The 27,218-nt window shown below is 39.4% G+C and overlaps 1 protein-coding gene across 1 annotated transcript in view; it reads right to left on the reverse strand.

Annotated features, from left to right (window-relative positions):
• Positions 1 to 18,401, reverse strand: part of DHX15 (DEAH-box helicase 15) — a 47,560-nt gene extending 29,159 nt beyond the window's left edge. Inside the window, exons 1-5 of the mRNA XM_063335281.1 lie at positions 18,149 to 18,401; positions 11,512 to 11,860; positions 6,161 to 6,354; positions 4,855 to 5,014; positions 4,191 to 4,409 (exon numbers count right to left, since the gene is read on the reverse strand). Of these exons, the coding sequence (XP_063191351.1) occupies positions 4,191 to 4,409; positions 4,855 to 5,014; positions 6,161 to 6,354; positions 11,512 to 11,860; positions 18,149 to 18,216 (990 nt within the window). The 5' untranslated portion in view covers positions 18,217 to 18,401. The remainder of the gene's footprint in view (positions 1 to 4,190; positions 4,410 to 4,854; positions 5,015 to 6,160; positions 6,355 to 11,511; positions 11,861 to 18,148) is intronic.
• Between the last annotated feature and the right edge of the window lie 8,817 nt (positions 18,402 to 27,218).

The following is a 27,218-nucleotide window of genomic DNA, read 5'->3' on the forward strand; positions in this document are numbered from 1 at the left end:
AGAAATTTTGTCTTTGTCCTTAAAGCTATATGGAACTTCACTAATTTCCTTTTTTTCCTATAGGAATGAAAGCAAACTGCTACAAGCTAAAAGGAAGAAACAATAGTTTACTGCCAGAACTGGCCCCAAGAGCTGCACCATTTCAGGAGATGCTCTGAATACAAATTCAGAAACAAAAGTTTGTAGAATAACATACTTAGACAAAAAAGTCGTACATGGAACAAGTCAACACTTAACCATAACTGAGAACTGCTCTGTCAACAAGTCAAAGCTGAACTTGTCTCAGCACGATTCCTATATTCAGGATCTTTCTGACGTGGTCTATTTGAAATACTTAATATTGACATCATCTCAAATGAATGAAGAGAAAAAAAAAAATCTTGCTCCCTTTAGCACTTGTACAGCATCAATATTATTACTTCTTTCAGTTTATGCTTCCCAACCCCTTAATACTTTGTATGCAAGGCTAAATAAGACACAACCTGTGTTTATTGCAGCCCAGTACATTTATTGCCTTAACCTCACCCAGTCACTACCACTGAGACCAAAAAAGTTGTCCAATTTTGACTTCAATTTCCTTATAAGAAAGTCTCTGCTACTTTCTTTCATAGTTCCAGTGCTTAACTAGCCTCACTGTGATGAAAAAAGTGTACCTCTAAAATAAATCATTTCCAAAACCTTCTACCAAAACCTCAGAAATATCTTGCAACTCTTTTCTACACCAACATCAGTTTTACTAACATCCCATTTTAAACCTTTCTGGAACACTGACAACAGAGCTTCACAGCAATGTTTTGCAGTATTTTTATCTACAACCAAGAAAAACAGTGCTGATCTGTACTTCACATCTCCAGGTGCAGCCTGGATTCTTCCTCCTAAACGTGTAACGATGCATTTAGCTTTATAGAGAAAAGGGTATTGGGGCGGCATTCCTGAGTGTCTAGATTACCAAAATATGCAAGATAGATCTATACAGTTTCTGTGTCACTATTTCTGCCTCCCCCACCCCACAAGTTTCATCTGTAAGGATTTTACACCTACTCTCAGATTACTGATCTTGATGGAGTGTGAAATCTAATACTATTTTAGCAGAACTCCAGTAGACAATAAACCAGCTACCTCTGAGATCTGCAGGTGAGCCAGTCTTGAGACATTTTAAAGTAAAGTTTAACAAATGTGTATCTACACAACTAGACTACCATATTTGTAATCTCAATGACTGAGAACAAGTTTGACAAAACCTATTGTCTAAGACAGACATGTTGACTGAAATGTAATTATACGATTTCCTTGCGAACAGAATTCCCAGTTTTGCCTGTCACTGACGTCAGGCAACCCGGCTTACAGTTATCCAGGTTATACCTTTTTTTTTTTTTTTTTTTTTTTTTTTTTTAACACTATCAGCATGAAACATTAACGTTACTTCCATCTTCTGGAACCTCCCTGATGTACCAGGGTGGTTTTTTATTTGTTCTTAAAAATCAACAGATGAGCTCTCCTTCTTACAGGGACTGTGAGATACAAGTCCTGTTTCAAAGTGTTTATTCCTAATAAGTGTTTTTAAAACATCCTCTTTTGTTACTAATGGACTGAAAAGCAGTTCATGCAACACAATCATGTACTTTTTCCTCCTTTCAGGATTCATGAAGGAAGTCTTTATTGAACACTTATTTCTGCACCATTAACAACAATTTTATATTCATCCAGTAACAGGCTTATACAATTAAGATTCCTCTGGTTTCCAAATGTATTTAGACTTTTTTTTTTATTTTTGGGCCTGACAACACAGAATCTTCCCTATGTCCAAGCTCCACCATCAACGTTATGTCTTAACTAATCTGTACAAGTTAACTGCTATCCATCTTACTGCTCATATAAAATTACTTTCAAGTTCAGTGGGAACTGAAGGCAGTAGCTACTAAGGACCCTCATTCTGCCTTAGACCACCACAACTACTCCTCATATGAGGCCTCAGACAGTTGACACTTGCATGGTTTCACCTAGAATGCATCTTTCTGACAAGACAATCAAATCATTCTGCACCATGTTCATATTGTTTTCCAGAATCCAAAAGGAAAACAAAGCATTTCTGCCCAGCAAAAATCAATGGCAAGACTTGAGCTACTAAACCTACTGAACCCAAACCACATAGTGGTAGCGGTACCTAGAGCACACTTTCCACTTCTTGAGATTACAGTAGATCCTATCACTTCAGATTCAACAGTAGTACACATGTAGATTGCACGATGAGGCTCAAAGGTGGGCCTCAGAGTCCCCAAAACATCATAAATTAAAACAAATACAACCCCTCAAAGCTTCTCTACAGAAGCTAAACCCAACTTCAGCTTCATGCTAACTAGTTAAATTCAGACTAGCTGCAGACAGAGCCACTCCAGTGCCCCTGAACAGCATCATCCATGGATACGTGGAGAACTCTAGACAAAAAAACACAGAGGATAGTGGCTTACGGATGCAAGTTTTAATACAGGGATATTGTTAGATAAATTGCATGTTTATATCTGTACATATGAATATGTACTACATGCATGATTTTATTAAAAATTTGTTTACAACACATTTTGTTCTGTAAATTAACCCAGTGGAAATCAAAGATCTTGTTCACACAATAGAACAGAGTACCTCTGTAGCACTCCTTGGTACTAGACCAGTTGGGTCTAGAGCCATTTGCCAAACTTGAGTGGTGTTCAGAGCTGGTAACATATGAAGACAGCCACCCCCCCTCCCTCAAATTGTTAGAACAAATATTTTAGAGCAATACATAACAACTGATGTAGCAAGGACATGATTTACAGCTGCTAATTAGAAGGGCAAGTATTTGTTCTTCATGAAAGGTTAAAGACCAGCTTGATTTATCATCCTGGTAAGAAAACAAAATCAGCTGGACAGCAGCGTTGTCTGTTGCCACTGGTTCATTCACCCACAGTTGTTTCACTAATTCTCACGTTACCTGCCACACTAGTCTGAACTAGAACTTCTAACTAAAACCAAACAGGGAGACTTCAAAGCCACAACCATTAAAGTATTTTTCCCTACCTGTACTTTAACTCACAGCAACACTCCAAACAAAGAAGCACAAATGCAAAGCCTAGAGTATCTGCTTTTACAGCAACAGTCATTGTTTTGGTTTTCTAAGGGAGGAGATGACCTGCCAGAGGACATTTTAATCAAAAATGTCCTTTAAAACTCATCTAAGAGGCAACACATCTTCACAACTGGCAAATCTACTCAAGAAGCCTGCATACCTTTAGCATTACAAGTTTTTTGTACCTTTTTTCCCCCCTTGGCATAGTTAAGATTGTGTATGATTAAAGACACTGAGTTGTTCCACATCCTTTGAAGGTTTTTTCTTCAAGAGGACTGACTGCACTAAGAACAAGTCAGAAAAACATTTTTGCTAGCTGCGTTTCTCCCCCTACTAAAAATACTAATTTTAGGTTGACCCAGTCAAGTAAACTTTCACAATGCCTATGGGTTTTTTTACCTCTTCTCCATCTCATTCTACTAATAGGGACACTCAAAAGAGCTTCAAAGCAAGAGATTAGGACTGAAAAACAAAAACCCACCCACCACCACCCCAGTTTATTTCAAGAAGCAAAGGATTTAAGAGTTCCAGAAAATCCTCTTTTTCTGATGTAGTTTAGTTTAAGTGCTTTTGTACAATTGTCTTTTGCAAGGCACTGAGTCCATTTCTGAGACATAACTCCCACTATTTGTGGTACAGAATGAAAAAACTACAACCTAATACTCAAAGCTGTTCATAAAAAACAAAACCCAAGCATTTTTATTAAAACTACTCCTGACAGCTAAGTAGCAGAAGCAAAGTGTTATTCTTTAGATAAATTGTGCAATACACACCCAGAAGTGCACAAAACTACATTTTCAGTCAAAACGTGGATGCTACTGGGTACCCGGAACTTCTGAGTTCACATCAGTACAAACACAGCATTCACACTCTGAGTTTCTATTTTAGAAGTATCCATGTAAGACAAGGGCTTGCACAGCATACTACAGATACATATAATGACTAACGACCTGAACTGTACGACAGGTAGAAAGACCGAGGTCGTTCCAATGATAAACAGAAAAGGGAACAAAACATTTCAGTCTACACAAGTCACTTAAAACAGTTTCTGTACAGAATAATACGTAAAAAAAAATGAAGAAAGTACCTCCTGTCCAGTAAGAAAGAGTAAGAGATCTCCTTCCTCTTCTTCACACATGTGAATTTGGATCACTGTTCGAATAGCAGCCTCAAGGTAGTCCCTTTCTGGTTCTGGAGTATAGAATATCTCCACTGGATGGGTGCGACCCGGGATAGTTAGAAGAGGACAGTTATCAAAATAGATCTGAAACTTGCCAGCATCTAAAGTAGCACTCATAACTATAACCTGTAGATTTCAAGGAAAAAACAAAAAGTTACTCCAAAGGTTAAAAAGAATTTGTGCGATATTATGCATACAATATGTAATAGGAAGAAACTAAACTCAACTGCTGACTGCAATTTAAGCATACTTTTATCACCTGAATGCAGCACACTTGTTACGAAGGTCAAAAAAAACTCCTAGTCAAATACAGAAAGGTTAAACTACAATTGTGTTGTTTCTAGTATTTTCCTCAATACAAATTGCATTAAGAATTTCCTAGAGTTACCTTTCCAATAAAGACTACCATTAGATGAAAAAAAAAAAAAAAACAAAACACAAAAACCAAACCACAACACGGTTGATACACTTCAGTTGATTATAAAAATCAGGTAATGGTAAGCACAGAGATACCTTATTTGGTATGCCTGCAACCAGAAATTATATGCTCTTGGGCTTCATCATTACTGACCTTCAAATCAGATCTTTGCCTTACAACTTCCTTCAAAACTCCCATCAAAATATCAGTAGCCAGTGTTCTCTCATGGGCCTCATCAAGAATTATAACACCATAGCGCTCCAGCAAAGGATCATTCATTGCTTCACGAAGTAACATACCATCAGTCATATACCTGAACACAAACAATTTCAACACAAATTTTATTAAGTAAGTCTGATACAGAATCCTCTTCCATATCATTCACTAGGTTGCTTGAACTAAGCCTTTAATCAACTTTTTTAGAATATAAACATCAGTAAACTATTTCCAACAAGCTAAAAAGCCTAACAAGCCTATTTTAACTTTTCAAATAGAAATTACTGCAGAGCGTAAGTGAAATCTGGGACGGGGGGGAGGGGGGGAGCTTTAAAAAAAAAAAAGGGAAGGAGGAACAAGGTTGAGCAACATATATAACTAGTTTGTAGACTATTAGTGGCAGACTTCCAGGTCTATAACCAGACACAGGAAAAGAATGGGAAAAAATCCTCAGAAATCCTAGAAATACTATTTCTGCAATTGTTTCTCCCCTCTTCTGATTGCAGATCATCTGTTCACTTTTCCACATCAGTTAAATTTCTTTTTACACATTAACTTTATTCCCAGCCTTCAACTACTTCTATAAGCAAGAGAGAAGATGACATCTTTTGATAGAAAAGCACTAGTCCTTGAACCACACTACATGGAATCCTTTTTAACTGAGCATGCTGAATGCCATCTGCAAATGACGTATGAAGCGCGCCTGGTTCCACCTACACAGCACAGCAAATCTAGAACAGTTGGCAACTAAACCACTACAGATTATGTGTTGCAGAGTCAGGTATAGGCCAGTTTTGAAATGTTGCAGTAGTTCTCCTTACTGAAGTAAGCTACTGCACTTAACCAGGATTACCCCGAGTAGGAAGATACCACAGACAAAGGTGGGCTGAATGCATACATGAAAAGAAATTGAATGATGAAGGGCTTTATTCTGAATAGCACCTTAATCATAAAAGTACTTCTTCAGATCACCCCCTTCTTTATGGATGACTTAAAATTAATTTCCATATGGTGCCATGATTTCTCAAGGAGGAATGACCCATAAATTCTACTCAAGCCCCACGCCCGAGGTTTCTCTCAGCTCATGCTATGGCTCCTGTCTCTCTTTTCACTCAGACATAGAAAGTGCCTGTCCACAGATTCACTCCTTTCATAACTCTGCTCATACCCTTCATTACCCTATGATTACCCCCACCTCCGAGCAGGCTGTGTTATACCTTTACCTGACAGTTGCCATACTTACTTCAAAATGGTTTTTGCACTACTGCAGTCTTCAAATCGAATAGAGTAACCAACCTCCTGGCCCAGCATGACATCCATCTCATCAGCAACCCGCTGTGCCACACTCATTGCGGCTACTCTCCTAGGCTGGGTACATGCTACTCCCCTCTTTGGTCCAGGTAATGAGCGCATGTAGTCAACACACCACTGAGGGATCTGTCAAGAATAAAATTCAGTTTTAAACACACTTCAAATGGCAAGATGTAATCTGCAACCTTTCTATTGTGTCAAATAAAGTTACTTATAATTCCACTGAGATGCCAAATGCATGCAGAAAAATATCTGAAGCATGAGAGCAGATAGACTATTTAGTTGGATCCCATGCCACTATATAAAGCACGCTCACATTAAGTATATACATAACTATCTTTGAAGTTATCAAGGAAATAGGTTCACAGTACGTTTAAGCACTGTCAGATCAGTACCTTATAACGATTTAGCAGCAGCCAGCATGCTCCAAAGCAATCAAGTTAACACTCAGAATTTTGAGATCCATAGCATAGTTTGTTGTTTCAAGTTTTACAGTAAGCAATTTACACTTTGTGGCTTTCAACAGTAATGCTTATTAATATATTAAGCAAAAAGAAATATTTTAGTGATATAAAAATTGTCTTAGCCAGGAATCACAGAAAATAAAATGAACAATTAATTAGTTATGTTAATTTTGTTAGTTATTGTTCTTTTGAAATTTTATCAACCAGATATGAAACTCCTATGTTTTGCTTCCTATGTCAGCACTCATTGATCAGTCAGGAGTTTTCTGCTCCTGTTAGGAATCTGGAAACAGTAAGAACCACCCAAAATAAGAAGCTTTATTCAGAAGTACTTCTAAGGTCAGTAACAGTTTGATGAAGATGGAATATTCCTAACTTGTTCTCAGTGTGACATTCTATGGGGAGGTACGTCCAGACATAACTAGTTCCAAGTCTACAGATCAAATAAAATCCACTCCTCCTTAGTAACTGTTTTTCAATTATTCTTAGAAGCTCACATTTACAGAGGAAAAAAAAACATTTATACATTGCACTAATGTGGAAATATGGAAAAAGCAGTATAATTTAAACCAGGAAAATTTCTCTTCCAGAATACCATATTTACACAGCAAAATGGACATAAGCGACCACTAAAACACACTCACAAGCAGACAAGTGTAGACTGTAATGAAAAATTATTTTTTAAAATGAAGAACATATTTCTATTATAAATAAAAAAAAAAAGGAAAGATTATCAAAATACAACAGGAGACCAGTAGACTGTCGAGAAAAAAAGAACTCAAATTTCCGTAACTCTATTCAACACTAAAAATAATAGCAGTTCTTGAACACTGATAACACCTACTTGAAACCCTATCCTGCAAGACGTACACACTCCCCTAACGTGTAGTGTAGAGAAAGGAATTTGCTTCCCAAGACACTAATAAAAACTCAACATATTAGGTGAAGCTTCTTGTCTTTAAACGGAAGTCCTGAAATAAATTTTAAAACAGCAGGTCTGTTGGGCCACAGTAGCATGAAATAAAAATAATTTAAAGTGGTTTTCCAGTAAACAGCAAAACCTACAGTACTGGTGTCAAATGAAATAAAAGGGATACACAGACTTCAATGTGTTAAGCTGATTTAGATGACCACCAGAATACTTTTCACAACCAGCTTTAAGAGACATACAAATACTTGGAAAAAGGACTGTGCCATACTACATTTTCTGCTTCATTCGTGACTGGGAATATACTGAACACTTCTTATCATCTGGTTCCTATAAAACCTAATATAAAAAGTGAACTCAACTCCACTGACCCAAAAAACCTACAAATCATCAAAACCCTTGACTTTGCTTAAAAAAAGGTTATTTCATCATTATCAAAAGCGTGAGGAATAGCTTTAGCTAGCACCCCTTAACCTCAAGGTCTTCCTCACTTAAGAGATTATCAAATGGAGGTTATCCTCCATAAACATGAGGAGGTAGGGACTTGTCCTGGTTTGAGCAACACAGGATTAATTTCTCTTTCAGTAATTTTACTTTTCAGTAAGGTCTCTTCTAATGCTTGGGAAAAGTGCACTTTTAGAAGACTCTAGTGTCTGAATTTGTGAAAATATTTACTTTATAGCCATCTACAGTATGCAGGTTTCAAGGTCTCAGTGTTTTCAAGCTAGCCAGGTACGGGGACAAGGAAAAGTGAGACCTGAGCACTTGACCCAAACTGGCCAACAGGATTATTTCATACCATAAACATCACATTCAATGTAAATTAGAAAGTTTGCTGAGGGGTCTCTCTCTTCCCTAATGGCTGTGATCCAGAGAAGTTCTTGCTCCAGTACCGGAACCCTGAGGCCTTCCCCTCCTCCTAAAGCCATAGCGCTTGCAGTGTCCGACATTTGCTGCCCACTGCTGGGAGTGCACGGCTTCCTGCTGATATAATCATCTCAGTATAATCCTTGTATATTTTATATTGGTATCAGCATCAATATCAGTTCTTCAGTGTTATTAATGTCAATTATCTAATCTTATTCTATTAAATCTGTTTATATTTCAACCCTTGAGTTTCCTTGTTTCTTCCCAATGACCCTTTCCCAGGTGTGGAGGGGTAATCAAGTGATAGAATAATTGTTTAAACAACAATACATCATTGTGGCTTCTTCAAACTGCTAACAGGACTACACATACAGCAGCCTCTAAGATCAAAGATAAATGGAGTGAGGGCTGTTAAAGACTATTCCAAAGCCAAAGGGAAGTCATGTTTTTGAAGTGATGCAGAACAAGAGAGGGAAAGCACTGTCCTTCTGGCTTTTCTGAGCCGCTTCACTTAAAAACTTTCTCCATTAGAAGTTATATGGTAGAATTCTCAGAATTTTCCTTAGTTGAAAATGTGTCAGACTTTTACCCATATTAATTCTCTTGTGGACTGCAAGGACAGCAGATTAAGCTACACTCAGAATCACCTTGCTTCTGAACTTCACCTGCCAAGAAAACTTGCTGACAAAGTGTCATCCCTTATGTCAACAAACATCCAACCCTTTATAGTTAAGGCTCTAAAGTGAAAGAAAGCAGATGCTACTCTACTATTCCACCTATGTAAGAGATTTAAATTATTATATCAGCACCACACATGATCCCACATTTACAAGGGAGCGCACACTGCAATTATAGCAAGTACTTAACCTCTTTCTAAAAGAAATTCAGCCCACCTGTTCCACCACTGAGCATATTCCAAGAGCATTTAAAGAAAACAGTTAATTTAGAAGGTTAAGTTTAAATTACAAATCAAGCCATTGCAAAACGGAAGACTTGAAAATTAACGGTCTTGGCTTCCAATATACTACTTCAGCACTTTGGGATTAAGTCTATGTAGAACAAGACTTTGAGAAAAGTTTTATCTCCTGTTGTTTCCATTGTCAAAGCCAGAAGTTTCCAAACCTGTGTGCTCTACAAGACTAAAGGGAAAACCTGGACATAATAAGTAGAGAAGGGAACTGACAGGCAGCAGCTCACTCTCAAAAATATTATCTACTACTATATAGCCTTCTCCTATCACCATGAAAGGGAAGATAATCATTTGTGAAGAACAATTCATTACATATTTCAAATAATGCAAACTTTATACCAATAAAAGCAAGCATAGATGTACACCTTCACTTTGAGCATTAGAGGGTTTCTTAACCACAGATAGTTATTTCTCTTGCTCTGACCAGTTAACTTAAGCAGAAGAAAAACAACTACTCGCAACTGGTTTTAAGACAGCAGTTGATGGCAAAAAGGACATGACACTATCACATGCAAAACTAAGTTTTCATTAAACAGCAGCAGGATCATTTTCAGTGGTATGTTCCTACATGCACTCAATTATTTCAAAACTTATCTCATTGAGATAATTCAGAGGAAGCAGTGAAGCTTCCAAAACAGCTTATGTGCTTTTGGTAGCTTAAATCCCATTTTTAGGAAAGATGCTTTAGGTTTCTTAAGTCATTTCAGAAAGTAAGGGGTAAAGCAGTAAGACAATTTAGGAGAAGCTTTATGCCTGGGGAACGACATGATAGTAAGAAGTATTTGAACTTTAAGTCACAGATACTAAGAACATCCCCCCTTTAGATCTTCAAATTCTCATATGATGCAACGAGAAATCTTGTTTTCATATAGATAAGTACGAAAATCCTTTTTACATGAACGTTCAGAATACTATCTCTTCTAAGTAACTGTATAATCAAACTTTTCTGAAGAATTCTCTAAGATCCTGATCTCAGCTTATACCTGTTAAAAAAGGAATACAGATAATGCAATAAGGTACTTTCCAAACAACACATTGGTTCCTAAAATTTGCAGCAAGAAGGACCTATAACTTCAAATATTTCAGGTACAGCTATAAAAGGTATCCAATGTACTAACTACTACGTCCTTCACATTTTCTAGACATCCAGATTTTATGACTAAAAATTTATTTCTGTAAGACTTACTCGAAGTTAGCTATAATCCATTTTATAAAGACTAAAAGATCCTTGAGTTTTTATTTTCTGCCTAGATAAAAGGAATTTATCATGTCACAAAGAACTTTTTTACATCACTTTTCCACATAGATTTTTAGCAGCAAACCAGAGGATAGATTAAAGTTTTGAGCAAGCTTGTCCTGCTATAAATACACAGTGATGTTCCTTGTATCTTAGATCTTCCCTGTTTACTGGTCCTCAAAATTCTTCTTAAGGGTTGAGGAGGATCTGCATATCTCTTACCACTATTTTCAGTGCTGAGGAAGATTTTTTAAAGCCATGAATCTACAAGTCACTTCCTCTTAAGTTTGAATATCAGCAAAACACATGATCCAATCATATCATGTCAGAATTGTGTCTGACATTTTGATTCCCTTTCAAGTTCATATTTGTAGCAGCAAGTTTCATAACACACTAACAAGTCCCCACTTCTGTGATTTTTTTCCTACTTTCCAGCTGCTACCTACACAAGCAGCTAAATAAACTACAGATGTAAATTTGGAACCACCATCTCAGTTTGTGAATTAGTACACTTCTGTCTAGCCATTAAAATCTCTTACCTTCCTTTACCAAAAAAGATAAATACCAACTATAAGGCCCTAATTATAAGGGGCCAAACAACAAGACTAGACTGTGAATGGGGAAAATGCTGAAAGATTCCTTTCACTTTCGTATTCATTAAGCTAATAAAATATTAATCAAATCAGTTTTGCTCACAATTTGTGAGGTGTTCATATACAATGGATTTCAAGAAACCAAAGAAAGTTTCCCTCACACGCACACCTAGCAACAGTCTTAACCTTTAAAAAACTGTAGCATCATATAGGTAAGAACTCACCTGTGTTGTCTTACCAGACCCAGTCTCTCCGACCAGCACAAACGACTGATGCCTAATCAAAATATCCGTAAATCTTTCTTTATATTCCCAGACAGGAAGTTGTAGCCTTTTTTTCAGGATGTCATAATATCGTGGTGTATGTGGTAGATTTGTGAAAGGGTTAATACTGTGTGGAATCATTGCTGGCTTTATAGTTGGTAACCCAGCAGACGCGTAATACGTAGAGTTAGATGTAGCTCGCAAATCTTTTTCCTTGTCCCTTTCTCTGTCACGATCTCTATCTCTGTCACGATCTCTGTCACGATCTTTAGAACGGTCATCACGGTCCCTGTCCCGGTCACGATCTTTCCTATAATGAGTTAAGAGACACAGCAGAAAAAAGAAATACTTGAATATTTAAATGCAGAGTAGGAATTTATATACAATACAACTTTAAAGGTATCTAGTACAAAGTGGACATAAACCAAATCTTTTAAAAAGCCTTGCAACAGCTACCTGGAAGAATAAGCATCAAAGAGAAACAGTGCATGATGCATACTGAACATGAAGTATACATATTATGCCCATTGTACATAAGCACTGCCACAGTGCATCTCATTACAGGCAAAACTGAAGAAAGCTATCACATGAAGACAGCATCACTTTCATCCTCTTCATTTAATGACTGTAAGGAATCAGCTGTATGTTCCAGACTTTTCTCACAATTCTTTCCACCTGTACTTGCTGCTGCTGCAGAAAAATAAGAGAACACTAGTCTTCTTGCCTACCTAGCAAGGGAATTATGCTAAGACACAAAAACTAACTCAAGATGCTAAGCAAGCCCTAGAAGAAAAATTTTTATTTTAACATCACACAATTACTTTGTAGGTTATTTTCGTCATAGTCTTCCATAAAATTCTGACTCAATCAACACATACAGGTTGTTGAGTCTGAAACTTAAGACTTAAAACCAGCCACTACAGTTCATAGAATCAATTAGGTTGGAAAAGACCCTTAAGATCATCAAGTCCAACCATTAACCTAGCACTACCAAGTTGTACCACCTTCTCCAGTATTACTGCCTACCACACACTTAATATGACCAGCATTTATGTATTCCCATTTGTTCCAAATATAAAGACAAAAAAAAGCTCATTGCACTTGCAAAAGAAAAACAGTATTATTTTCACTGTAGTTATCCACTCAAATTTCAGTCTCTGGCCTCAGTCTTAGTGGCAGTTTCTGATTTTGCAAATCCACGTACTTGTTCTTGCACATAATCTCACTCTCCCTACACTGAAACACTTGCAAAGAAATATCCAGTTTGACGCAAAGAACTATAGCTACATGATTTTTATCAAAAATCCCGATTTTATCCTAATTCAGCAATTTGAAATAAGCCCCACTTTACCAAAACACCCCACCACATTCTAAACCGGTCGAAGTCAAAAGATTAGCGGCACCTTTGCCTGCAGAACTGAGGATATCCTCAGCTTCAGCTTCTTTTGTGTGTTACATTAACTGGAATCCCATCAAAACGGCAAAACAACAAGTGAAGTCAACACCAACTTCATAGTAAATGCAGATATAAACGCTTTTAGGAATAGTCATTTAGGGAAAACAAAAACTCCCTCTCATCTTTACCAGCACTCAGGCATGCCTGAAAGAAAGAGAGCATTTCTGAAGAAAACTGTTGGCCAACACTCCTCTCCATGGCTTTTTTTTTTTCTTTTTAACATGCAGCTGGCATGCAAATATAACTGGTGAAGTAATAAACAAATTCCTACCCATAGAGAAAATGAAGTAACCAAGATTATATTAGAATTGATTCTATAAATTTTAATTCAAAATGGGCTGCACATTGGAAACAACCACCACTCTTGATCTTATGTAAACGAACAGGCTGTATTTCCCCCCCTGCAATACTTCAATATATTATGGCTTCAGAGGTTGCCACCGTAAGTTTGGTTTTTCTAAGAAAACTTCTTTTAACACAGATCCATTGAAAAGAATGAAGGATTACATAACATACTGTTTACCGTCACTTGTACATAGATTCTCCTAAACCATCAGGCACTGAACTGTCTGAAAATTAAGGTTCTTTTAGGTAATTTGCTTGAATCTGAAATACCCTTACTTCTAACACAGTTAAATATCATAGAAGCTAGAAATCTCTTCTTATTGTAAAATGGCAGGCAAACATTGCCGAATACAATAGGTTCATATTCTCTGGTATAGAAAAGTTACCCCTGTTACAAACTGAAGGAACTAGGTTCTGTTATGCTACTTTTAATGGTGGAAGAGTCTAATAGCACGTATCAGACAGGAATAAAGCTTTGGACTTGTAGTTAATGAGCTATTCACAATCAGATTTTTAAATATCTGCAGGCACTGAGATAAACAAGTGCATGGTCAGACAGTGACATCATTAATAAGAAAAGGTAATACAGGTATAAAACCAATTTAAGAATGGTAAACGGCAACAACGTGGTAACAGCACACACTTCACTCGGGGAAAGAATAAAGCACACTAATAATAGGGGGGGTTAAGGTTTGGGTTTTGGTGGGTTTGTGTGCTTCTGAAAGACTTTTATTCTTCATTGGTATCTAGTCAAAGTGTAAAAAAGAAAAAAAAACAAAGCAAAAAACAACCAAACAACCCCCACCAAAAATACCCAAACCATTCCATAACCATTTACTTAAACAGTATGATGTCAGAAGCTTCAAGTGTACTTTCAGGTATGCTTCAGCCTCACATAAACCAGTGCTACTGCTAAAATGAACAGACCCACACTAAAATGAACAGACAACACCCTTCCCATGTGTTGGTACGAGCATTTCAACAGCCTTGTGAAGCACAAGTCCTCCCTAGGCCCCCTCCACTAACGTCAATTCTAATTGTGATCTAGTCTTACACTCACTTGCAGCACAAGGGAGAGGGCAGCACTGTGTTCTTCTGTGCTGGTAGCAATTAGTGTGAGCTTAAGGCATAGATAAAAATACAACCTCAAGAACAAGACAGTGGATTAAATGGACTACAAATATGATCCAGAATGGAAAGTCCTGTTAATCCCCCATTTCTCAGTTTCTTCATTCAGCTCTTCCAGCCGTTTAATCATACAAATAAGAAAACAAACCTATCAAGTTCTATCTACATTTCAGAAGTAAACAACTGCTTATGGGTTAATCAAGAGAGTTGTCTCTCTTTCTTGTTTTTTTTTTTTAAAAAAAAAAAAAAAAAAAAAAAAAGAAGAGAAGAGAAGCAGGGGCAACTAGATCTCAGCATAGAAAACCACAACATATAACATGCCCTCAAACTTACTCTTTAATACTTATCTATTTATAGTAGCACTTTCCCCCCACAAATGTTTTCCAATCTCCCATTATTACTGAAACTTAGCAGGCACATCCAGACTCCTTTGGTCAACAACGAACAAGAGCAATGACATTTATGCTGCCATATGAATTTACTAAACTTTCTAAAAATGCAACTTGTCAGTTTCTCATTTATGAAGTGTCACATTTAAGTTACTTTTCATTATTGCACAGAGAAGACTGATCTCAAACCCAGAAATGAACAATAGAAGACTCAAAATTTAATCACATTTATCTTGTGCCTGAGTCTCGTTAACACCCTCCGTAATCAGAAGAGCTTAGGAGTTTTTTTACTTTGTTTTTTAAGTGAAGTAGTCTGGTCTACCTGCTTTCACTTCCTTATGTTCATATATATATCACAGAATGGTTTGGGTTGGAAGGGCCCTTAAAGATTGTCTAGCTCCAACACCCTGCCACAGGTAGGGACACCTCCCACTAGACCAGGCTGCTCAAAGCCCCATCCAGCCTGGCCTTGAACACTTCCAGGGATGGGGCATCCACAACTTCCCTGGGCAACCTGTTCCAGTGCCTCACCACCCTATTATATATATAACATACACATGTGGATACAAAAGAAACACTGTAGCATTCACTAATGAGAGGATGAAAAGCATGTAGAAGTGAAAGCGGTACAAAGTAAAACCCCTGATCATCACAGTGAAAGTCTAAGCACGTCTAATAGAATATCAGTGGTTTTTCTCCATTACTAAACCTGGCAATAGTTCATGCAATAAAGCCAATGCAGCTAAAGGAGAATTTCTGTTCAATACATAAAAAAAACCAAAGTACAGTTAGTCTGAATAATACATCCCACTAACACAGCAACTGTGATGTTACACAACAACAACTGAAGTATGTTTGGAAAAAAAAAATAACAGATTTTAAACAGTATGTATGCAATTCACACAAACACTGTAACCAAAAACTTTCTATACAATTCCCATTTTTTCCAAAAGTTTTTTACTTCATAGATGGCACTTCAAGAGTGGAAGAAAACAGGTGTCATGCTGATGCTTAAGATTACACAAAGAATTACAAGCCTGATGGCCTGGCATTGTTGCCATGTAGGGCCACACATACCAATACAGGCCTCAATTAAAAAGGAACTAAAAAAATTGAAGGTAACTTGATACAACTTTCATATTTACTCATGTGGTCCAGGTTGAATGCAAGATAAACTACTATTCTACATGTGAAGTGGTAACCATTCAAGGAGCTAATTCAGCTTAATCCAGCTCCAAAAGCAACTAAATTGCGTAAAGGCACTCTTGGTACAGAGCAAGACATGTACATACATGCTATTAACAAGAATATCTCTATGCATCTTCCTTACAGCCTTCCAAAAGCTGTAAAGACAAACTACCCTAAAATAAATCAAGACAATGTAATATTAGCATGGCTTGTGTTACATGAATTAAGATTTCAAGTAATACTAGAAATAATCACACTCAATTATGCTTGTGGTGACTTGTTCTCAGTTCTGTGCCATTTAATGCTTTTATTTGCAGATGAGGAGGGGACAAGGAAGGGGCACAAGACTAGCACTCGTTTAGTTCTTAAGCACCATAAAGGTCAAAGACTTCTGCTTAAAAAGTTTTACCACTGGTGGGAACTCATCACAGTATATACAAAATGGTAAGACTAAGAGAGTTCAGGATGACAGAAGATAATCAGTAAAAACAATGCCAAATAAAACTATACCAAAACTATAAAACCCACCAACATACAAACAAGGAAATACTGACCTGAGAGTATCTTTACAACCAACCATAACAGTTGTACCACACTTAAACAATGCCCAGTTTTGGCATAGCCATTTGAAAGTTTTACAAAAATCTCCATGTACAAAGAAGTTGCATATGTACAACTTCTCTGTACACACAGAAGAGCTATTTCAACTTCTGGGAAACCACACAAAAAAATCTATCAAATGAGATAAATAGCTCAATACATTTATTTAAAAAATAAGATCACAGTGATCCTACACACAGGAAATAGATGTTCAGTAATAAACATTCACTTTTTCTTAGCAGAGAAAAAAAAGCATTAAACTCTAGGGACTAAAAACTGAAGTTATACAAGCTCACCTTTAAAATTAAAAGGTGAGTTTTGCAGAGACTGTTTATTGATAAACACTAACTGCTACAGTAGACTTATTTTTATTGCAAGCTTTGAGAACTAGCTTAAGTATTTTTCTTAGATAAATACTCCAGTCCAAAACAATGTTTCTGGGCTTTAGAAGTGGATTAATTCACGGAAGTCTTTTGTGCTCCATCAAGAACAGACTAGATAAAAATAATATTTATTTGTGTTCCTTTAGACTTCAGAAATTTTCTTGAAAGAGCCGCCCACCTTCCTCCCCCCCCCCAACTAGAGGGTAAGAGATTATGCAGAGAAGGCTCTAAAACAACTGTGTATAAAGGGACAGCCATCAGCATATTGTCTGTGCTCCTACAATTTCATTAACCTTAAAGAAAACTACTAAAGCTTGTGCAGTACAGTCCTAAAACTTTAACCTTTGCAAAACTAAAGAAAAAATATAATTCTTCCCCGTCGACCCCTATCCCGAAACCCACCTCACCACTGATTCCTACTGAAAGTCAAGCATATCCCTGCCGGCTACTGACTGAAAGACGTTAACAAAGGAATAACGTTCCTACTAGGCTAGACACTAATTATACAGGCGGAACAAACCTCGTGCTGACCTCTAGGGCCACATCTGCCAGACCTCTCATACCGGAGAGGGGAGAAAAGAAATAAACAAAAAAGTAGGAAAAAAAACAAACAAACAAACAAAAAAACAGATGAGGAACGAGAAGGGCCGCAAACAAAGCCGGGCGCGGGGAGTGGGCCGAGCAGCGCGCCGCCCCCGGCTCCGCCGCCACAGGGAGCCCAGCCCAGCTCGCCCAGGCGGCTGGGCCGGCGCCTTCCCCCACTTCCCCCGCCCGCCGCCGCGCCAGGCTCTCCCCACCACGCCGCTACCGCCATCCGCCTCCACCGCCACAACCGAAGGGTTTGGCCCCACCGCAAAGGCCGACGGCGGGCCCGGGCCTGGAGCTCCAGGGAGCCGCCGAGGCTGCTGGGCCTGCCCAGCCCAGGCGGCGCCGCCGGGGTTTCGCCCGCTGCAACCCTCTCCCTCCCCGCTTCACGGCGGCCGCCCCGCTCCCCGGGGAAGCCCAGCCCCACCAGGAGCGGCCAGAGCTGAGGATGGGGAGCAGATTGCCGCGGGAGCCGCTGTGATCCCCGCCCCCCCCAACCCGCCGCAGGCCGCGCCGCCCCTCACCCGTCGGTGCTGCGTTTCTTGCTAGAGCTGTAATCGTCCCCCAGATCTAGACGGTGGCGCTTGGACATGGCGGCGGCAGGGAGCCGCTAGGACGCCGCAGTGGGTCGGGCGGGCGGTGGGCCGGGGGTGGCCGGGCTGGGTGCGGCGGGACGCGCTCTCCGCTCCTCGGCAGCAACGGCGGCAGCGCGGCGAGGCCAGGCACAGCGGATAAAATGGCGGCCGGAAGGAAGCGCCGGGCCTTGCGCGAGGCGCCGGCGCGCGCGAAGCGGGGAGGGCGTTCCCTGGGCGCGCGCCCCAACGGTCGGGCGGAGCCCGTCATGATGGCGGCGGGACGGGGCCCCGCAGGGAGAGTCTGTGGCCGGTCGGAGCGGCCCCCACGGGGGCGGGGTGGCGGCCGGGACGCGTTGGTGCCCTCCTAGGGAAGCCGCGTTCCACAAGATTGTTATCCAGCTTTAAACTCCCTCAGTGGGAGACCCCGTTCCACCGAACGCCCGGGCGTTCGGTGGAACGGGGTCTCCCACTGAGGGAGTTTAAAGCTGGATAACAATCTTGGCAAAGCCCTGGTTTAGGCCGTCACAGGTTTCCCTGGGTATGGTAGCCGTGCGTGTGGAAAAAGAGAGCCTTCCACGAGTCGTCCGTGGCAGCAGAAATACTAGAAAAATGGGGACATTAAAGCTCCGTGCTGTAAAAGCGCATGCAGCCTTTAACTGCTCAGCAATCAACAATGAGTACTCGTGGCAGCGTACTTCACGAGGGAAAAAAATAACTTTCAAAGACACCGAAGCACAGTTAGTGGGTTTTGCTGCTTTCTCTTGTAGTTTGCTGTGTGTGAGATTACCAGTACCAGGGAAGGCCGTGTTTGTAACACAAAGACCAGCAGACGTGTTTGGTTCTGCTACATCAAGGCTTTGTGTGAGCACAGCTGCAATGGCATTTAGTAACACAAGTCCTGAAGTGAAACAAAAGATAGTTCAAGTGCCATTTCCTCACTACAGTTTGGTTTTGCTTGAACAGTTACAGCTGTAACTAGTTATTTTTCACACTTCTAACTGGCGATACCACTAGCAGAAGTCTGCAGGCTTCAGCATGGTCCAGAAGAGTTGGGGTCCTTGGAGTTGTTTCTTGTGCCCCTGAGCTGTGTTCCCCACCTCCTGTCCCCCCCAGCACCTTTTAAGAACTGGGTTAACCATCCGCACAAACCCAACGGATCCTCTAACTGAAGGCACAGATGAGCCCGGGCAGGAGAAGATGAAGTCAGGCAGTGAGATGCCTATAATGACCATGTCATCAGGTCAGAAACGCTCTTGGTGCTTCGATGGACCAGCCTCTGGTCTCACATAACTTCCTTCAGCCTTTTCTGCTCCCTCCCAGCACGAAGTCTCAGCAGCTGTCTCGCCTTCCAGTGCGGTCACTTGATACTTCAGCACAGCTCATAAAAAGCCAGTCTCTAAGAGCTTCTGGAAAGGCAGGAGACACTGTTCTTCTGACAGCTATTTGGAGAACATCAACCATTGGACGTTCTGTTCTCTGTCCCTCCCCTCTCCATTCCCAGTCTATTTCCTGCTCCTTAAGCACCACTGTAGTGATTTAAATTCATACCATAGACAAGTAGTGTTAAGATGGAAATTAAAACACTAGCATTGTATCATTATCTCTCTTCATCTAGGTACATTTGTTGAAAAACATGCACTTTGCAAGGCTTGTTCACCGTCACTATTCACAGCCCTTCTGCCAGAGATTACCCCAACTTTTGCTCAGCTACTTGAATGAGCACTCGCTCCCTAAGCATTTTGGTCAAAGGAATTGGGTTAGTTCAGATGTTTTAAATAAAGTTTTGTTAACTCCATCTGACTGTGAGAGCAAGGGAGCATTCACATAAACGGCTCAGCTAACAAATACAAAAGTGGTGAGGAAAGATCATCTAACAGCAGTGACCTGTTCCACAAGTCCAGTCAGCTCAGCAAGTGTGTGTTTGTCCATAGCTTCATGTTCCAGAGATTTTTCTGGGATTACATCAGGGTAACTACTAAAATGTCTCATGTAGACAAGTCCTTAGAGTATGTTCTTTAGTAGGAGAGCATTCCTGTCCCTAATTTTAGATAATATAATAAAATGGCACCCACAGCTCAATTGGAGTTCTAGACAGCAGTGTAATAAAAATAATTTTTTTCTGATTATAGCTATCAACCAAAATAAACAGTCATGAAAAAACTGGATTTTGAGCTTTTCCTTTGAAGCTGGAAGTAGTTTTTAAGTTATATTACAAAAAATGCTGGAATATCTATGTCAGAAGTTACCAGAGGGTAAGTGTTACAGGGTGTCTCTCTCTATCCCAAATATCAAGCTTATTTTTCAGATGCTGTGGTAGTGTACACAGAGCTGCGTTCTCAGAATTCAGCTAAGGGAGGGCTTTCTGCACATCTCCCCAAGTGGATTTTAAATGATGGCAGTCTTAAACAAAAGCAAATTATTGTTGAAATGGACTGTTTAAATAGCACACATTTAGCTTCTCAGAGAAGGGAGAGAAAAAAAAAATTGTGGGTAGGTCTCCCTGGAAAGTGGGAAAGCTGGGAGGGAGATAAAAGCATTACATGCATTAGTCAGGATGAGCTGTGTGGTTCTCAGAAGGCAGCAACCATCCAAGAACGGGAGCCTGGAGAGCTCTGCAGCTACACATTCCAGAGCTTGATTGCTTCTCCCTATGCACAGCAGCATAAAGCTACTTATGGTCTTGCTCCAGGTGACCACACGGCCAACACCAGGGAATTTTCTGCTTTAGGAGGTGGGAAAAAAGGAGCAGGTATCTCAGCAGCCGTGAGATCTCAGGCTAAGCCTCAACTGCAGATGCAAAAAAGAAGGGAAGAAGATTGTGTGTTAGTTGGGGAGAGCGGCTGCCTGAGTGCTGTGCCCCAGACATCTCCCACATACCAGTTCACTCTGTTCACAATACTTTGCAAACTCCTGAACTCATCTTCCACCCAACCATGCTTTGAGCTATACAGCTGCATAATAAATGATCTGGTCCCATCCCAGAGAGTTTATAATCTAAGGCCTTCATCCTGCAAGCACACACATGCCTTATTTTACTAATGCAAATAATCCTTTTAACTTCAAAGGGATTACTAAGAGTAGCAAAACTAAGCATGTAGGTAAGTGTTTGCAGGATCACAGCCTAAATATGAGATGAGACAAGAGAAAAAAAGAAGATTGGTAAGCACAAATTGACATAATGACAAAGTGATAAGCATTACGTCAAAAGCCTAAAGGATGAAAGGAATGTGTAAAATAGGGCATATTTAAGCATATTTTCTGCCTTTTCAAAGTCATTTGTTAAATAAGAGGTTTTTATATTCCCCCCCCAAGCCTTTTATATCCATCTATAAAAATTAAAATCTTAGATTACTGAAACAGGAGACATTAATATGAGTTGCCATTTGACTATCTGTTCTTCCACTCTCCGTTTCTTACCCTAGTTTTAAAAAGTATACTCATTGGTATCAAAATCCTCTTAGCCAATTTCCAGTGAATATTTCTTTGCTTTTGGTATGGGCATAATACTTACTATGCTATTTGGGTTGAAAGGAGCATTAACATTTAAAACTGAAACGATGGCTTAGGAGAATAACGTTATCTTTAAAAATTTTTTTTTCTGATTGTGCGTTGCCTTCTCCCCCAAAAATAAACATGGGTCTCAGACAAGCTGTAATTCAAAGACATACCCTGAATCAGGTGAGGTTTCTGACAGAGGTCTAGTGTCACAGTTTAGGATATTATTGCCTGTAGCTGGTTGCTTCACCCCTTTGCTAGAGATTACCAAGTCTATAAAGGGCAGAAAAATGAGATCTAGCATCTTAGTTGAAACACACCTTCTTCACTGGCTTAAGCTAAAACGGAATGGTGAAGTGAAACCACACGGTGCTGCTGCAATGGAAGCCATAATCATGAGCCGAGTTGTAAGCCAGGCAGCTAGGAGAGGTTAAATCTGCTAAAGCTTGTGTGTTAGAGCGCTAAAACCTCTGTAGTACATATTTCTTTTGCAGCTGGCTGGCTTGTGGTAGATCCTAAGCTACAGTCTATATGCTCCCAATGCTACAGCCACACTTGTGCTGACAATATTTTTTTTTAATAGTTTGCTTTCTAAAAACAAGTCTAACCTCTATTTTTTATAAATCTACAAAACATGGTCTTAAATATTTTCCTGCAAATTAATTTAAAAATATTAAAACTGGAAATATTGCTGATAATTAACATTGCAACCACTGTTTTAAAAGAATATATATAAAAATGGGTAATACCCCTCAAAAATTATGCAGCAGCCTTAAATGCAAATGCTTATCACAGACAAGCTCTCATTCTGTCCTCCCCCACCAAGCCCATGTGGATAAATGGATCTTATCCTCATGTTCTGTTATATCATCAGAGAAAGAATGCTCGAGACAAGAATCCACAATCAGAGTGTGTTTAAAAATGTCAGACTTCCACATTTTTCAAATTTAAAAATATGAAGATGAATACATGAACTGATCTCAATTTCTGCAGTGGAGAAGCGAGGCAGCTTCTCTGTAATTACAGAAACTAAACTTTGCAACACTTCAAATATATATAAATCAACACCCTGAATTGCTCTGGGAGGTACGCTGTAGGAAGCCAGCAGGAAACAGCAGTATTACCATGACAGCAAACTTTATCAGCCGTACAGGCACCATCTGAATTTTGTGAATGGTTGTTAAATGTTATCCCATATAGAACATGCCATTGTAACGTCTGAATGGTTTTGGTAAAGTTTCGTAAAGAAGAAAAGAGAGAGAGAGAGAGAGAGAGAGAAAGAGAGATTGCAGTTGTTGTACCTACTAGAGCATTAACCGGAGTGACAAATCACTTTTTAAAACAAACCGCATTCTCCATAAGGGAATACATTGTTGTGGACAACCAGCTGCTCTTCTAAGCCTCTCAGTCACCTGCTCAGGCCTCATGGTCACCTTTAGTACCCTCTGAGAAACCTTGCAAGAGCAGATATTCATTATGTGCTTTGAATACCAGTTGAAGAAACAGTGTAAATAGAAGATATCACCCCTGAGTAAATTAGGTTATGCATCTACTTTAAAGTTATTATACACTGAATTTACACATTGTTCTGGGAACTTCTAGATCTTTGTGGTTAAAGTGGCATTGTTTTAATACTTTATGTCTTAAAGTACAGGCTAATATGTAGTACATGAAGGCAGTTTATCTTTTAAGCTCCTTACAATCTGACTGCTTTCTAGGCCAAATCTGAAATCTTGGGAGAAGCTCCCTAAATATAAGGTGTTTTTAGGGACCAGTAACTATTTCACAGGGAACTGTTTAAAATCAGGGATGACCACAGTTTCAAGCTTGTTGTTTGACCTTGTGCTGGAATACTGGAAAAAGGGCAAATACAAGTTTTTCTGCTGGCACTTCTTTTGCAAAGGTCTGATTCTTTCTTGCATTTTCTTTGCAAATTTTTCACATCAGCGGATGGAAAAAGTGTGCTACATTAGTATATGTTCTTCATTCCTTTTGTATTGAGTACAATCATCTCTTAGTCACTGTTGTGTTAGCTCCTCAAAATTTTTTTTTTTTTTTTATACCTAAGATGAGGCATGCTGGTTATACCAGTGGTACATCTTCACTTTGAGTATCTATTTAAGTATTAGGAAATTTATTTGCTTAGTTTTTGCTATCTTCAGCAAGCTAAGATTACAAAAAAGCTACTAAGCGGTGAAATAGGTAATCTAGTAGCCTCTACTTCACAGGCTACTAACATCTAAGTGGTAAATGCTAATCCTTATCTTCATAATAAGTTCCAGACTACATGACAAAATAATAGCAGTAGAAAATTATGCAGACTAAAACCCCATCATATCCTAGAAATAGTTTGTAACAAACCATAAGCATTAACAATCATACCTTGCCCATCTGGGCCCAGCTTTTTAACAAATGGTCTTCCTTATTCTTTCCACAGATGATCAAGACTTTTTCCCCCAGCTGTGTTAAAAGACCACTTGCAGAAAAATCCACAGCAGACAATGAAAACACTGAAAGCTGATTTAAACTTGTGCAGCTGTGTAACCTCCTGCTTTACAACTTATTACCTTAATGCCCTAGCCTTATAGAAGTGAGGTTATTTGTTAGTGTCTGTCATTCTACCCCCAGCTCACAGCTGGGAGTAACAACCTCAGTATAGTCTGAAAACCAGTATAAGAGTCCTAAAGGAGCTGAAAGAAGATATTAAATAAGTTCTGGAGGTTTTTTGGGGGGGATGGGGATTAATGCACTATTATATTATATGGCATGCCCTGTAATGATATCCTTCTATCTAACGAGCAAGACTGTTCCCAAAGGGGAAGGAGAAGGTGCTGCTGCTAGAGCTGCTCCTTCTTTCCTTCTTGTAAAAACGAAAGAGCTGATACAATACTCTGGTGAGTGACCTTCTTTGTAGAGATAGAGCAACTTGTCTCTCAACTGAAAACAAGGAGAATGCTATACTTACAGTATTTTTAAAAATTGTAACAGCCATATCTAGGTTAATATAAAGAACTGTCTCATGTGCCCTGAGGCTCATTTTTGTATTTAGTGTAGTGGTGACCTTGTCTTCTACACAATTCTGCATTTGCAAGGGTGAGGCATACGTATGGCCTCTTTCTTGTCTTATAACTGAGCCTGTCCTAGGCACATAGGATAGTTGATCTATACATGGACAGGTTGGATTTATTATGTAAGTGCTGCTTTCTGGACAGATCTGGAAAATACTGGGAAAGAGGATGGTGAGGAGCAAGCCGTTGCCATAATGTCGCTCAGACTCTTTGGACCTGGACTGCAGAGCAAATAACTTGTTCAGAAGGCAGCAGCTTGCTTTCAGGCTTCGTTTTCTTGGGCCCCATCTTGCATCATGTCAGTGAACATTTACTTGTTGTAGGAGATGCCTCCAGAAAAGAGAATGGCTGGGAGTCATCTGTGCTTCTTAGGTATTATGCAGCCTACGTGGCCTAAATAAAGCAATGCTGGTTCTTTTTGTCTTCTGTGAATGTGTGATACTACTATATTGTGCATAGCATTGTGTAGCATTGTGTATGGTATTTTCATGTACTATGTAAATGTGTAATACTATTATAGCAGTACTGTACTATTACTGTAATACTACTATAATAAAAAAGGAGGCAGAATTAGGGTTATCAGAGGTAAAGAGGTGCTTTCCTCTGCAATTCTAACGTTTTTTGAAGCACCTTCTGTCTACACAATGGTACATGAAATACATAATACGCAGCCCACTCTTACATTATATTTAACATACAGCAAGTAGTTCCATGGGAGTAAATGCGGTTTTTCAAGATCGTGCTGCAGCACTACCTAAGCAGTCCCTGACCTTCCCGGTCCTGACTGCTCAGTCCCATCTCTGTAGTCCCCTCTCCCTCGGTATGGCCTAGTTGTTTGGGTAGTCACGCAGCGCATCAGGCTGTGAAACTGATATGACTAAGAAATAGCCTTGCAACAACAATGTACAAGCAGTTTCTTAGCCTGTTTGGTTTCCCAACAAGGACAACAGACGGAGCAGCATGGGGACACAGACAAGCAAGCGGAGACAGGACACTGTGTCAGCTGCCAGATCACCTGAAAAAGTCCATCACATAACAGCCTGACACTGCTCAGAGTGAATTAAGTTCAGTACTTGAATGTGTCTCTGGAGGATCAGGACCAAAGAATTGTGTATTTTCTTGTAAAAGCTATTTTTTAATATGCATTTTTCCATACCAGATGACTGATCTTGCATTGAAGTGACATCCTGATTGATTTGGATACATTTACATGAATAATATTAGCTGTTCTTAGAAAAACACTTATTCAGCATTTGTTTGCAGAAATATTCAGATATTTGACATGTGCTTTCTTTTTCCACAGGTTCTAGTGGAAATTAATTAATACATTGCAGCAATTTTATAGTGGAGAGAGAATTTTCTTTTCTTTAGAAGAAGGCAATGCTGCTTAGCACCCTGTGTGGGAAAGTCATGGGCTAAGGTCTGAATCTTCAGCACAAATATCCTCAGAAAAGCTTTCATATTCTATGAAAAGCGTGCAGTATCCTACAGTGAAGCATGTTGGTCTGCAGGAATGGTAAAGTAGGAAAAACCATTTCAAGTCCTCCAAGACATAGCTGAAACACCGTGGACCTCGTGGAGGATGTTAAATCAAATGAGACTCTTATGTGCTCATCTTTTTAGCAGTGTCTATTTGGACACCTAAAAATAAATCTAAAATAACCAGAACAGGACTTGTGCGCTCTGTTGCCTGCCTATTGATAGACATTCATACAACAGAAAGCTCTAATATCCCTCCTACACATCCTTTAACTCTAAAGTTCTCCCATAGGTGCAGTTTTTATAGGCTTTCTGGTCTACTTTTCTCAAATAAGCCGCATTAACAAAGAGCTGATTTTTGAACTATTTTAAGTTAACCTTTCTCATTTGGACAGAAATGAGTTAGAGAGCGCTTACATAAATTGCTTTCTTGAAAGATTAGGGTAGTGGGAAACTATTAGCAGTCCAGCAGAGGACATTGCTAGGAAGCTGAGGGTAATAATGTCTTGTAATCCTGAGGATGGATCTGGGAGAGGTTTGCTGCTTTGTGCTTTAGGAACGCCACTAAAGAATAACCAATGCAGATTCTGCAGGTGATCTATGGTAGCTTTATTTGTAGCCACAGCATTTCCCATCTCTATTCTGATTCAGAGTAAGTGCCACCCCTGGCTAATGCCATGGTGATTAATACTATTGAATTAGCACGTTCTCTGTAGTTAATACTAAGAAATAGCTGAGAGACATGTTCATAATCTACTTTGTCATATCTTAACAACAAATCACTTTTCTGTACTAACTCCACAATAGTTAAGACTGAGATTGGTGTGAGTGCTTTTAAAAACATCTGCTGACTTGCTCTGAAAATTGTGTTGTTTCATAGGGTCAGTATGAAAAATACTAATTTACTTCAGCACAAAGTTTTTGAGATACAGTTTGTCCTATGCACTCTTGCATTCGCAAAATCATCGTGTTCTGCT

Source organism: Chroicocephalus ridibundus, chromosome 5 (genome assembly GCF_963924245.1).
Source record: "Chroicocephalus ridibundus chromosome 5, bChrRid1.1, whole genome shotgun sequence".
NCBI classification, from domain to species: Eukaryota; Metazoa; Chordata; class Aves; order Charadriiformes; family Laridae; genus Chroicocephalus; species Chroicocephalus ridibundus.